Genomic DNA, 13647 nt, shown 5'->3' on the forward strand with positions numbered 1-13647 from the left:
AATATCCTAAGAGCTAATATAATTTTTTTGAAAATTATTATAAATACTTGCTTAGTGATCATTAATTAAGTGTAAGTATTACATAGGCTATTTTCTGGAAAAACTATTTATAAATACTTGCCTAGTGATCATTAATTATTTTTTAAAATGAAGAAATATAGTAATTAGTTTAAGTATTACTACATCAACTTTCCATAACATTAGTGATCATTAAATAAGTTTAAAATTAGTGTTTTAAAAACAAAGTTATCTTAATCTTGAAGAGTGTGGAACTTTTGAAGAACACAACATCTTTAGATGTGTGTGTGTTTGAACACATTAAAGTGTTGAAGCCTTTTTAATTAGCATTGTCCTATACGTAATTAGGGTCTTGTGCTATTCTTGAAGTTGACAAATGCATAACGAGATTCGTTATAATGGAAGGCCACGATTCAATTATTTTATTATTATGTCTTGTCTTTTTATTATATACTATGTTTATTTCATTAATATAATTATGATTTATCTTGTCCTTCTATTATGTTGGTTATATTATTTACTTATATGTTAATTGCAAGATATTTTTAAAAAAAATCTTTTCCGTTGGAAGGGTAATATTTTGGTTCTATTTGTTGCATTTGGTATTGGGAAGTGGAGAAATTTTTAGGTAGACTCGGTCCACCACATCATCCGTGGACTAAGCCTATCACATAATGACACGTCATTAAAATAATGGCAATCTTGTAATATTACTATTCAAATGTGTAAATAAGTAATAAACGAATTTACAAGATTGCCATCATTTTAATAACGTGTCATTATGTGATAGACTTAGTCCATAGATGACGTGGTGGACCGAGTCTACCTAAGAATCTCTCTGAGAAGTGAATGCATCATTTCTCTATATTTTTTGTTATTATAATAGAAAAAAGATTGTTCAAATACATATAAACTCTATTGTTACATTTTGTTTTCTCTATATCATTTAGAAAGTCTTTTGTCGTTTTATACAAATTTAAAAAATATATTTTGTATATTTTTATTATTCCTATTATTTGTGCTCGAAATTTGAACAATCATCTTGTAAATATATTTAACTCTTAAAATAAAACTAAATAAATTATGCTAAGAAGTTACAACAAAACTTCATAAATAATACATAAAAAAATACTCCTAGATAGTCTTTTTAAATAAAATGTAATATGGAAGGAGAAATTAAAATATTATTGATGTGGTGAGACGAAGATAGCTTATTAAAATAAAGTTATAGAAGATAATAGAAAAAAACAGATATCGCAAAAAAATTCTAGTTCATCATAACTGAAAAACAAAAATGATCGTGTTGATCATGGTTGTTCAATTTTAAAAAACAAAAAAATAATAGTAATAATTAATATTTGAGTAATCTTATTGAATACTCATTTCAATGTTTGTTGACCGCTGCACAATCTTCATTTTTTTTACATAGTTTTCTCCAATATCTTATTTTGAGAATTTCGGTTTTAAAATTACATAATTATGAATAAATTATAGAATCTTTATATCTTATATATAAATGAAACATTTAAATGAGATGCTAATTGTCTTCCATTATGTCTCATTTAAAAGAAGTTGATCATGAAATATTTGATGTTCTATTGCAATCACGCAAAACTTGTGGATTTTCATCAAAATATAGTTAATGGCACCCGGGCCCTATCGAGACATTGAATATAAGAATGGGCTGGGCCAGTTGGACCGCATGAACCATCACTTACTTAATTATGTAGACATGATCGGAAAAGGAAAAATGAATGGCTTTTTTTCGTGAATTTTTTCAGAAAGTATAAAACAACTTTTTAATTTATTTTTAGTATAAAATCGATCTTCGAACTTTTAAAATTGAGTAATAAAACCTTTCCGTTCAAAATTTCAGTTAACTGATAACGTGGTATATAGAAAAAAAGTTCAAAAACAGTCTTAATATTTTAAATTCTTACTAATTTTATATTTATGAATTTTGTAACCATTTTCGCCATCTTCTTCATTTAAATATCTATAATAAAATAAAATTATAAATTAAAACAATCAAATTCTAATTAAATACTTCGAAACTCGATTAAATCAATTGAAACCCAATTAAACCAATCAGAATCTAATTAAACACATCGAAACCCAACTAAACTAGTAGAAATCTAATTAAACACATCAAAATCCAATCAGAATTCATTTTTTTTTTAAAAAAACCTCATCCAGAGGAGAAATCTCTAGTCGTCGGCTGGAGATTTATCCAGAACAGACCCGCTCGGATATGTCTACGGCGGACGACAGTGGAGCCGGTCGCCGAAGAAGATGAAATTTGATATTTTTGATTGGGTTTCGATTGATTTAATTGGATTTCGAAGTGTTTGATTATTTTTCGATTGGTTTAATTGAGTTTCGATTTGTTTTATAAACATTTTAATTTGAAATATTATTTAGTTATTGATATTTAAATGAAAAAAAATAGTGAAATGTGCTAAAAAAAATTATAAGTGTAAAATTGGTAAGTTTTTTTAAAGATTAAGGATGTTCTTGAACTTTTTTCCTTATTTGTCACGTCACTAGTTAACAGAGATTTCAAACGGAAGAGCTTTTTTATTTAAAAAAAATTAAAGGGTCATTTGTATCCAAAAGAGGTTTAAGGGTTATCTTGTACTTTTTAAAAAATTACGAGGATTGTTTTGTACCTTCGGCCTTTTTTTTTTAACAAAAATAAGCTCTCTTTATACCTTTTTAAAAAAATATTTATTGCTAGATTATTGGTAAATTTATTTTGCAGAATCGGCATATTTCTCATATATTTTTAATAGATTTTCATAAAAGCGTATTTTTGTAAAAAATTATAAAAAAACGTGCTTTAAAAAATAAGTAAACTATGTTTTTTTGCTGCATATTATCTCAAAATAAGTACATTTTTTTTTACTTTAATCAATTTTAATAAGGTTTTGAAATTCTGTTATTTAATTACAAAAGACATAATAGCTGCGTAAACAAAAAAAAATACCTCATCTTAATTTGTAAAATTAGTCTATAACTGAAATAAAATTCTTAAAATCAGATCAAAATAGACAAATGCAAATTTTCAGATCAAATAAGCAACCAAGGAATACAGTAGCACATGGAGATGAATTCTTTCTGCAACTACACTGTAATGAATCTCCTCTAACGAATTATATTTTCTTCCTATTTGTATGCCCCAAGAAATGATAGTATGTACATTATAAACCACAGCAGGACAAAGGGGTTCTAAAAAATTGAGGATCTTTAGTATACAAGGACCATGTATTACTCTTGTATCAGTTGTGGAATAAGCTTCAAAAGAAAAGAGAGTTCTTTCTGTGAGAATTCGGGATTCGATTTCAATTCTATCTCGCTCTCCTTTTTGGTTGAATTGCTATCCTCATCATCGTTCTTAGTTGGCTTTATCATACCAGATACCCCCTCCGTAATCTCTCTAACCAGATCGACGATCACTCCATTTACACCCATCAGATGTTGAATGTACACAGCTTCAGACACATTGCTGCAGAACATAATTATACCGTTAGGATATCTTGCAAATCACACCGAAAGCTCATGAACACGCCAGCTATCGACTATATTATTGATTTAAACTTAATAGTAATAGAATATGTAAGAAGAACTTACTTAAGTTTCCCATATGTAAGAAGTGAAAGCTTGGCCTCTTTGATTTTAGGTACTGCCCCAGGATTTCTGAAAATTCCTTTGACCTCAGATACAATTCCATGCAAACCTCCTCCCAAGCACACCTTTATCGCCTCCTCTAATGAATTTCTCCTTGTGTCGTAGAAAATCTCAGTTCCGCCATTTGTCAAAAAGTAAACCTGCACAGCAATCATTCAGCAACCATCAATCTATGTCGTACTTTCAAATGCCAAGCACTGAAATGATAGTTTTAACAGAACAAGTTATGCATATAAAGTTTTAGAGTTACATTAGTGTTTCCAAAAACAGAAACGGATGACGTAGAACTCGACAAGTTCCCGTGCAATGTAGATGTCAATAATATGAAAAACGAAAGGTCTGGCACCAAATGGTAATATAACATCATTGTGTTTGGTTTTTGAACTTATATAGTCTCTCTTTGTCTACATAAGATGCTCATTCCGAGTTCAATTAAAGTTAAAGGAAATATGTTCTTCAATTCAAATCATTCAACCATTAACACAGCAACAATGAATTCCTTGAGAACCCGAAAATAGCATGAAAATATGTTCCAGGAAGTGCATTTTGTTTCCTTCAATTTATAGACTGAACCAAACATAGCCTAATTGAATACCATCAAATGTTTGATTAGGGAAAACTTACAGGGTAGGTGTTCTGCAGTTCTCTAACAAGCAGTGCTGCATCAGGTTGGAATGATGAGAAGATAATTGGTCTATCATGACCGTATTCATACACCACCTGGACCAACAATTTACCAACATATCAGAACAAAACAAACTCAATATGTAATAAAACAATGTCTACTTCTATTATTGTTAACTTAAAAACTATGTAACACGGACACAGACACAGATTCGGAACACCCGGATACGAAAATAACGAAACAATGAAGTTTCGTGTCCAAAACGTTTCCGAAACGGGACACGGTGATCGAATAAAGTGTCCAGGCTATCTTGCTTAAAAACAATGCTTTGACTTAACAAAATACCTGCAGGATGGCCTGAAGAACATTGTTGAGATAATCCTGCTGGTAAACAATATGATCATCAAATTTCAATTCAATATTAAACCCTAGAGAAGGCTCCACTAATTGAAAAGCATCTTTCAAAGTGCAAACTGAGTCATCTTTCTCAACATTCCACTGCACAATTTTCCCATCTTTTGTTTTCCTCAACAAAGATTTTCCAGTCTTCCCTGTTTCTTTCTGAGGACCATAGCCTAGAAACTCAGATAAACATAGCTCAGTCACTCTCTTCTCAAAAACACTTCCCTGAAAAATTACCAAAATGCAAAACTTTAGCAACCAAATGTCAGTTTAGTCCTTAAAATAAGGAAAAGTTGAAACAAAATGGAGAAATTAACTCACATTCTCTTCAGAGAGGATGAAATTGTCATGGAAAATAATAGGGCAGCCATCTTTTGTCACCTACAAGAAAAAAACGACATATCGTTTTTCACTTTCTTGGTTCTTTGTTTGTCTCATTCACCTCAAGCTAATTTCTATAAGAAAATTTCCCATTCAAAAAAAAAACCCAAACCAAAACATAAACACAATCAGTTCAATTTATTCCCCAAAATTGAATTATAATTCAAGAAAATTTAGCTTCCAATTAGCTAAAAACCCTAGGAATAATAAATTTGTCCTGAGCACTAAAACGACACAGTTTTAACTAAGAACAATTCTACTGAACTACCCCTGAAAATCAATCTTTTTTGTAGCCAGATTAACTAATACTGACAAAAGAACAAGGAAAAATTATTGCACACAACCGTTGCGCCATGTCATTCGTGCCACAAACCAATTGTACGTTAGTCAAGTGGAAAATTGAATGATAAAAAAAATAAGTAATAATTAAAAGATTCCCTATCGCAAATGTTCATTGGCTTGATGTAAAAATGACGTGGCGCAACGGTTGCATGGGATAAACACTCAAGAACAAGATAATACGCGGCGATATACAAAAATATTTCCGGCGAGCTACACGACACCGTTTTAAATAACGAAAACAGAGAGATCGTTACCTGAACGTCGAATTCAATAAAATCAATGGGGAAAGAAGCGGCGTGATTGAACGACGAAATAGAATTTTCTTTAATATATTTCATTCTCTTATCATTTGACGTCAATATATTCATCCCGTTCCCTCTATGTCCCACCACAACAAATTTATTCCCCGGCGAGGTAGACGACACCGTTTTGACATCAGCCCCTGCAATTCCAAGAAAACAAAACCATAAATAAAACGCACTAATAAACAAATACCAAATCAAGATTCAAGAAAACTAATTGAATAATTCAACAAATGAACCTTTGAACGATCGGGTGGAGAAAAGAGAGGCATTATCAGGAACATGATCAAGATTCGGAACGTCGGAGACATGAACAGCTTTAAGGGCCATTTTGTAATTGTTCTTCGATAAAAGAAACGGGATTTTACAGAATGGTGACGGTGAGGGTTTAGATTTGAGGAAGAAGGGTCTATGAGGAAGATGATGATGATGATGATGAAGAAGAAGCATGGTTTATATATTGGTTAGGACAGAGCTAAAATTACTAGAACGTAGATAAGAAAATAGAGACAAAAATTGAATCTGGGGGAGAATATTCTTCAACTCCGTTTGTGATATGCTTTGGGATATTCGTTTCCGCCATTTTTATCTGATTAGATGATCATCTTCCTGTGTTATTTTCTTTAATTCCGTTGTTAACGTCCTCTAATTTTGTCGTTTTCTTTAACGGTTCCGTTCGATTATTGTCATATTGGATATCCGTATTTACGTTTTTGTTTTTCTACAACTTTTTTTTTTTATCTATTTTGTCAATTTACTATTGAATAAAAAAGTACAATTTGTTTAAGCGAAAAGGGTCATCTATACACTTAAAATTTGTCTTTAAAATCAAACAAGTTCTTAACATTCAGAAAAATATGTCTCCAATGTCTTAAAAAGTAATCAGACCCTCATTTGACTTGTAAATGCGATGTTGAAAGTTTGGTAGTTGAAATTGAGGTGTATGATTGTTCATTTTTCAAGACGTTAAGGGCATATTTAAACTTTTTCGGACATTAAATGCTTATTTGATTTTATAATTAAATTTTAGAGGCATAAATAATCATTTTTTTCTTCGTTTAATAATAAATAAATAAAATCACATATTAGTGTAGGAATCTGAAAATGGGTTATTGCTGATAAGTTACTTACATTTTATTTGTTATTTGACTTTATTATTTAATTTTTATATATATATATTATAAAACATTGTGTTTGGATTATTAAAATATTAAACGCTTGATATAGTTTTACTGTTTTTTACAATATATATTTTTATTAATTTATGATGTATGAAGACATGTGAGATTGATATGGTATATGTAGACCAATTACAAAAATTAATGGAATAATAAGACCGACGTACATGAATATAGCATATCTAACAACTAATTAGTGCCATGTAATTAGCATACGGCTTCTATATATGAGCATGTGATAATTAATGAACAATCTCACAACTTTATTTTAATTCCTTTTCCATTGGAAAACACCGTAATGGAAGAATATGCAAAGGCATATGCTATTAGATGCCTCATGAAATTTCCTTTTAAAAAAGAATTATGTAAAGCAAGTATTATTCTAGAAATTATACAAATCATAACGTGCAATGCAATTTATGATTCCATAATTAGCGCCAAAGGTTATGGTTTGCCACATCACGGTGTAACAGATTTACCTTTTTTTTTTTGGCAAATGATCAAAGGCCAAAAATTTATATAAACTTTCACTCATGTCCAAATCTTTTAAAATTATTTATATCATTTAGAAACATAATTTTTTATTTAAAAATATGCAAACTTTTTAAAATATCTATATTATTATGAAACGTAGATTTTTGTTTCAAAAATGTTCATGTTTTTCCTTAAAAAAATGTTCATTTTTTTATTTGAGAGATGAACTCTATATCGTGTGCCGTTATGTGGGTGGACATATTTGAAACAAAAAATCGTGTTTCGAGATGATATGGACACTTTAAAAAATATTTTTGGACATTTGTGAAACAAAAATCATGTTTCGGAACAATATAGATATTTTTGAAAGGTTAAGACGTAAATGAAACTTTTTGAATTCGTTAAATCTCATTAAATCGAATATGAAACAGTTACATTTGTAAGAAATTCGGGATAATTCGAAAACGAAACCCGATGACCTGACATGGAACAGACAACATGCTGTCTGATTCGCAGATCTTACTTACGAAAATAAAAATAAATTATTAACTGTTTCGCTAATTAAGTGCAGTTTTCAATCAATCTTCGATCAAACTTCATCCATCACCCATCACCCGCAAACTCACATCATCCGGTTGAACCACCACTTGATAACTCCTTCATAAAAAAGAGACAGCAAACCTTCCGCAGAGGAAGGACAACAAACCTTTCACAAAGAAAGGACAAAATAAAACATTCAGAAAAAAACAAAACAATGAAAAATAAATAAACCTAATATAACTCATAAATGATTTCATTTTGTTGTTGATGATCTTCAATTTATCTCCGCTTCTTGGTAATTGAATTGCGCTTCGTTGATAAATCTTAATCCATCAAGAAAAAATGGAAAAGAATTGGCTATTTATTATATCTATGAAATTAAATTAACATATATAAAGGGATGGCTACCGTCAATAGCAAAATCAAACCATTGACGGCTGCCGGAGAAGAAATAATAAAAAAAAAATTAGATGGCTAGGGTTTGCTTTGAGAGAAAAGAGAGGTTTAGGGTTTTTTTTGACAACTTGTCTTACGTAAATGAAACTTATGATAACAATTTGAGATAAAAAAAAACTAAATTCATTAATGTAATACTATTAGTTTCAAAATTAAAGGATGGAAGATTCTTAAATTTAATTTAAAATTTTAAATACAAAAAATGACAATTTTATAAAGTTGTTGAGTGTACAATGAGATGGAGCCAGCGGCAGATAACGGATAAGATGATTATTGTCCGTCAATTTATTGGTAGACAGTGTTTGTACATGACGTGTAGCCGCCGTGGCATTACTTGTTTAAATCTTACGTGTTTGTTTGACCCAATCACCATAATACAAATTACAGGTGGCTCCAAAATTCTATGAGCTAGTATTATATTTTTGCATTTTCCTCCCACCATCATTTTTAGTACAACTTGTTTAAGCTTTTTTTATTTAATATTCTCTTGTTGCTTGATTATTTATTTTTAATTAAATAAACAGAAGTTGGAAGATCCATTTATTAAAAAATAATTGAGAGTTGAGAACCCTACTATCATGGGTTTTGCCTTTCATCTATTTATCTTGAAATTGTTGTTATAGTAATAGATTTAGATTTTAATTAATTCCAAGTTATAACTATAATAAGAAAAATTATAGCTGTAGGTTCTTTTTTTTCAAAATATTTCACATATCATTTCATTGAAAATTGCTATAATAAAGGATAAATTACAACAACGGTATCTGAACTTTTTTAAATGTTTTATTTTAAAAATGTATCAAATGAGTGATTTTATCCATTTTTCAATCACCAAACTATTGATAAAGTCAAAAAAGTTATTTTAATGTTATAATTTGCCATTTTAATTTTATATATAAGTGTATCATTGCACACACAAATATCAATAATATGACACATAAATTTAAGTAAAAACAGGAGATATTTTTGCTTTATAGCACATGAATACTCATACAAAAGGCTAATAATACTTATTTGATATATTTTTAAAAAATTGAAACACAGACTAAAAAAAGTTTAGATACTGAAGAAGGAAGATTTTTAAAAATTCAAACACCGATAACACAATTTCTCCAATAATTAACAACGGGTTTTGCCATTCTTCATTGTAGGCCTCTACAAATGTGGGCTAGTCATGTATTGAGAGAAGGCTTGATTTAGAGTTTACAGCCTAAATAATGGTCTCGAGACACTATTGGGTTGCATTCAATATGGATAATTTTCTTGATGCCCGTTGGGCTGCTCTATAAAGAGCCCATTAGCCCAATCTTCAGATAAGAGGGGTCCACCTGCACTTAACTTCTTGTTGTTCCTAAAACACAACGGCAAAGGGTGAGTGTGTAACAAATCTAATGGCCCATCTCTATTAAGCTTTAGTCACTTTCACTATACCAATTTTGTTTCTCTCTCAATAACGCCATCATCATTAGGTTTTATTTCTCATTTTGTTAAAACATATAAAAAAAGATTCAATACTATTTTAGCATTAAATATGGTAGTAGGACATGAAATTGGCCGTCCTTTTAGTTTGTGGCCATCTTTTTCTAATTCCTTTTCAAGCTGTATTCATGTATTCGGCCGTTTAAAATTTGAGATTAGAGTCTGTCTCTCGTAAGGGACCTACACTACTCGAGTGAGAATTAGTTAGAATGTAGAAGACTTCAAGATGTCGTCTAATAATTGAGACCCGTTTAGAAAACCTCATGGACCATATACCAAAAAAAAATTACACTTTACAAAATTAGATGATTTTTGTAATTCTGTATTTGAAATTCATTGTTTTATTAAATTAATATTCAATTTATAAAGCTATTTTTATATATAATTAAAGAGCAAAAACGTTTAAATCTAACTTGTGACTTAAGAAATTGCTGCCAAACGTTTAATATATAATGATATTAGTCTTAATATTTATAATTTAAAAAAAAATTGTAAATTTTTAACATTAATAATTTATCTTCAACTTAATCACCTAAAATTACCAAACATTTACGATTCATGTCAGTTATCGTTACACGTTTAAAAATTACTAGATATAGCCGGTTGTGAAATAAATATGTTTTTTTGTAACTATTTTTGAACCGGATCAATTTTATTCCAACAGGTTGACCGCGTCACTACTAACTCAATGAATAGTTGACATTGCAACGCTACTAACCTAATCAAACCACATAATGACTCAACTAAAATCAAACTCGACTTATTTTCTTTATAAATAAATTTATCTTATACTACATTTAATATAAATATAATTAGTTTTCAACTAGAAATCACTCCTTATTAAAAAAAATTAAAATCTATTTTCCCCTCCTTGTGATCCCAAAAGGTTAACGGCTATTTTTAAGTTTCCAACATTTTGAATTCTTTTTTAGAGAGGTTAAAAAATCTGATTGAGGTTAAAATAAACAAGAGAAAAGCAAGAAGAACCGCAAAATTACATTTTAAAAGAAAAAAAACAGAGCATTAATGGAGAAGACAAGAGTCATAAATATTAGGTCTGAAAGGGTAAATTAATGGCTTGCGTTTATCGCTGCAATTGTCTGTTGCTCCTCTCTTTCATTCTTATCTCCTGCAACCCACTTCCCCATATCACATTTAATGCTCTCTTTATCTCTCTCTCACCAAATTAATGGCGGAGATAACAAATTGTAAAAAAAATTAATCTTCATGATTTAAGAGAAACTAGACATTTGGACACGGAGACGACGAAACAGCGTTATTTTCAGATTTTCTATGTATAATTGTAAAAAAATACTCCTAGGTAGCAAAGATATGGAAAAACAAGATATTTAAACACAGTCACACAATCACGGACAGTGTAAAACGGTGTTATTTTAAAAAAATTAGTGTAAAAAATAAAATTTTGTGTCTGAAACGTTAATTTTTTAAAACATTTCCATTCATAACCTACTGGGTAGTCGTAACAGTAACTAGTGCAAAAATTTAACCATAGAGTCAATAAGACCAAAACCATGGTGTTAATTAATTACTACTACTAGTTAGGTGACAACCCATTAATTGCAGCTTCTTGTCGAACTCGGAAGAACTCAGCTGAGTTTCGTTTGATAATGTTGATGACTCAGTTGGTCTTGCTGTAGCTCTCTCGTTGACCGTTAGTGATGATGCAGCTTCTGTTTTAATAGACTTTGAATTTGTAGCAGTAATAACTGACAATGATGGCGGCGGTGGTGGTGGCCTGAGCTGTACTGGTGGCGCTGCACAAACTGGAATGACTGACCTGATTTGAACTGCTGGTGCAATTCTATGACTCGGGTAAGAATAAAACCGATCATTAATAGTGGTTGGTTTTGATTCTTGATGAGGAAATTGTCTGTAAATGGAACTTAAACTTTTCTTGGCAGCTTCTCCTAGCCATTCTTCTTCATCTTTTTGATGTTCTTCCACCGGAATTTGAGTTTCACGATGAATATAAGGAATTGGATTAGCTGGTGGCAAGATTCTTGAAGTTGTTCTTGGTGGTGGAGGAGGAAGAAGAGAAACAAATGATGAGCTTTGTTTCTTGTTTAAATTTTCAGTAGCAGAATCCAATAACAGATCTAAAAGCTTATAATTTGGAGAATTACTGAGATTTGAGGAAGATGAGCTATGATCTTTGTAACTTTTTACCATTTTTCTCCTGTAATAATCTCTTTTTCTTGCTTCTTGTAATTTATATTCATCTTTGGATCTAAAATTTGATAGAACCCTAGCCACAACTGCTTGATCTTGCTCCTCTAATGCAACTTCTTTACTTGTTAAAGAATTAAGATTAGGCACTGCACCAACAAAAAATACATTCCAAGAATCAAGAAGTTAAGAACTAATCCAAATATTTCAAGAAAACAAGGATTTGATATTTTCTTAATCCAAAAACTTCAAGAAAATTAAGATTTTTCTTTACTTGATCCAAAAATATAAAAGATTTTCTCACTTTAATCCAAAAATTTCAAGAAAATATAGGTTAATTTGTTCTTCACATAATCCGAAATTTTCAAGAAATTAAAGACTAAAATTTAACTTTAATCCAAAAATTTAAAGAAAAGAAAGATTTTAGTTCTTACTTCTTTTCAAAGCAGACCAAGCGGAAATAGCAGCATTTTTCTCAGCTTGTTTCTTTGTTTTAGCCGATTCACCATTAAAACTCATACCAGCAAGCTCCACAGTACACGTAAATGTGGGAACATGACCAGGACCTGACCTTATAGTAGTATACACAGGTAGATTAAGCCCAGCTCTATGAGCAGTTTCTTGCAGAAGATTCTTATAAATTCCAGTCTCATCCTTGATTAATAAAAACACATCATCAACATTATTAATTTCTTGATCTACACGACAAACATTAAGTGACTTAATTAATAACAGAACTTACGAGAATTCTTGCAGTTAAAGATCTTGAAGGGCCTCTTGAAGACAGAACATTAAGAGCAACTTCAGCAGCTGCATGTTCAGCTTGTCTTAAAGTATTACAGTAACTCAAACATTCAAAAATCTCACCGTTAAAGTTAACGGAAGCTTTGAATCTTGGTGCATGATCAGGCCCTTCTCTAATGCATGCATAACATGGAAGATTAAAACAGCTTCTCTGTGCTAGTTCTTGGAGCTGATTCTTAAACATTTCTGCCATTAAAACATCAAAAATAAACACTAAATTACACCAATCAAAATTCAAATTCAGACCAAGAATTAAACTCACCTTCTTTAAGAGTTCAACTAGATTTTTCTTGTACTAAAAATGCATTGCTAGTGAGTGAATTTGAGTGAGTTATTTTTTTATAACTCGGTGATGATAATAATAAAAAATCTGCACAAATTTCTACCATAATGAAGAGGAATTAAATGTGGAGATATAGTATAGGTGCAGTGTAGTGTAGATTAGGTTAAATTACAAAAGGATCCTTGTGTTTTTTGAAATCACAGATTTGAGGTTTAATTGTGCAATAAATATTTTTGTCTATATATAGCCTTTGTGTTTGACTAGACAGTTATTGACTTTCTGTTAATTTTTTATTCTGCAACTAAAAATTATGTAATCACATGAGGTTATGTTCATGTGAGCTTGAGGTCAACTAAACTTTCTATATATGTTCCAAACTTTCTATTGCCAACAATACAAACTTATTTTCTTTAGATTTATTTTGACCAAAAACAATGGCTTCAGATTTCCACCCTTTACCGTTCAATCCGAACATTCATAATGTCACAA

The 13647-nt window shown here is 30.4% G+C and overlaps 2 protein-coding genes across 3 annotated transcripts; both read right to left on the minus strand.

Moving 5' to 3' along the window:
- Positions 1–3065: 3065 nt before the first annotated feature.
- On the minus strand, positions 3066–6352 carry LOC126682941 (glycerophosphodiester phosphodiesterase GDPD1, chloroplastic-like). The gene is made up of 7 exons (XM_050378720.1): positions 5997–6352; positions 5710–5897; positions 5054–5113; positions 4676–4957; positions 4330–4425; positions 3649–3845; positions 3066–3523 (listed from the first exon to the last, which is right to left on the minus strand). Exons 1-7 carry the CDS (start codon positions 6205–6207, stop codon positions 3286–3288), a joined length of 1272 nt encoding a protein of 423 aa, XP_050234677.1. The 5' UTR covers positions 6208–6352; the 3' UTR covers positions 3066–3285.
- A 4904-nt stretch (positions 6353–11256) lies between these two features.
- On the minus strand, positions 11257–13269 carry LOC126679955 (double-stranded RNA-binding protein 3). Of its 2 annotated transcripts, XM_050374981.2 has the most exons (4): positions 13138–13269; positions 12814–13061; positions 12506–12725; positions 11257–12220 (listed from the first exon to the last, which is right to left on the minus strand). In XM_050374981.2, exons 2-4 carry the CDS (start codon positions 13057–13059, stop codon positions 11427–11429), a joined length of 1260 nt encoding a protein of 419 aa, XP_050230938.1. In that variant the 5' UTR covers positions 13060–13061; positions 13138–13269; the 3' UTR covers positions 11257–11426. The 2 variants fall into 2 exon arrangements, with proteins under 2 accessions (XP_050230938.1, XP_050230937.1); XM_050374980.1 differs by lacking the exon at positions 13138–13269 and having other exon boundaries at positions 12814–13068.
- Between the last annotated feature and the right edge of the window lie 378 nt (positions 13270–13647).

The sequence above is a fragment of the Mercurialis annua genome, linkage group LG5 (assembly GCF_937616625.2).
Source record: "Mercurialis annua linkage group LG5, ddMerAnnu1.2, whole genome shotgun sequence".
In the NCBI taxonomy this organism is placed as follows: Eukaryota; Viridiplantae; Streptophyta; class Magnoliopsida; order Malpighiales; family Euphorbiaceae; genus Mercurialis; species Mercurialis annua.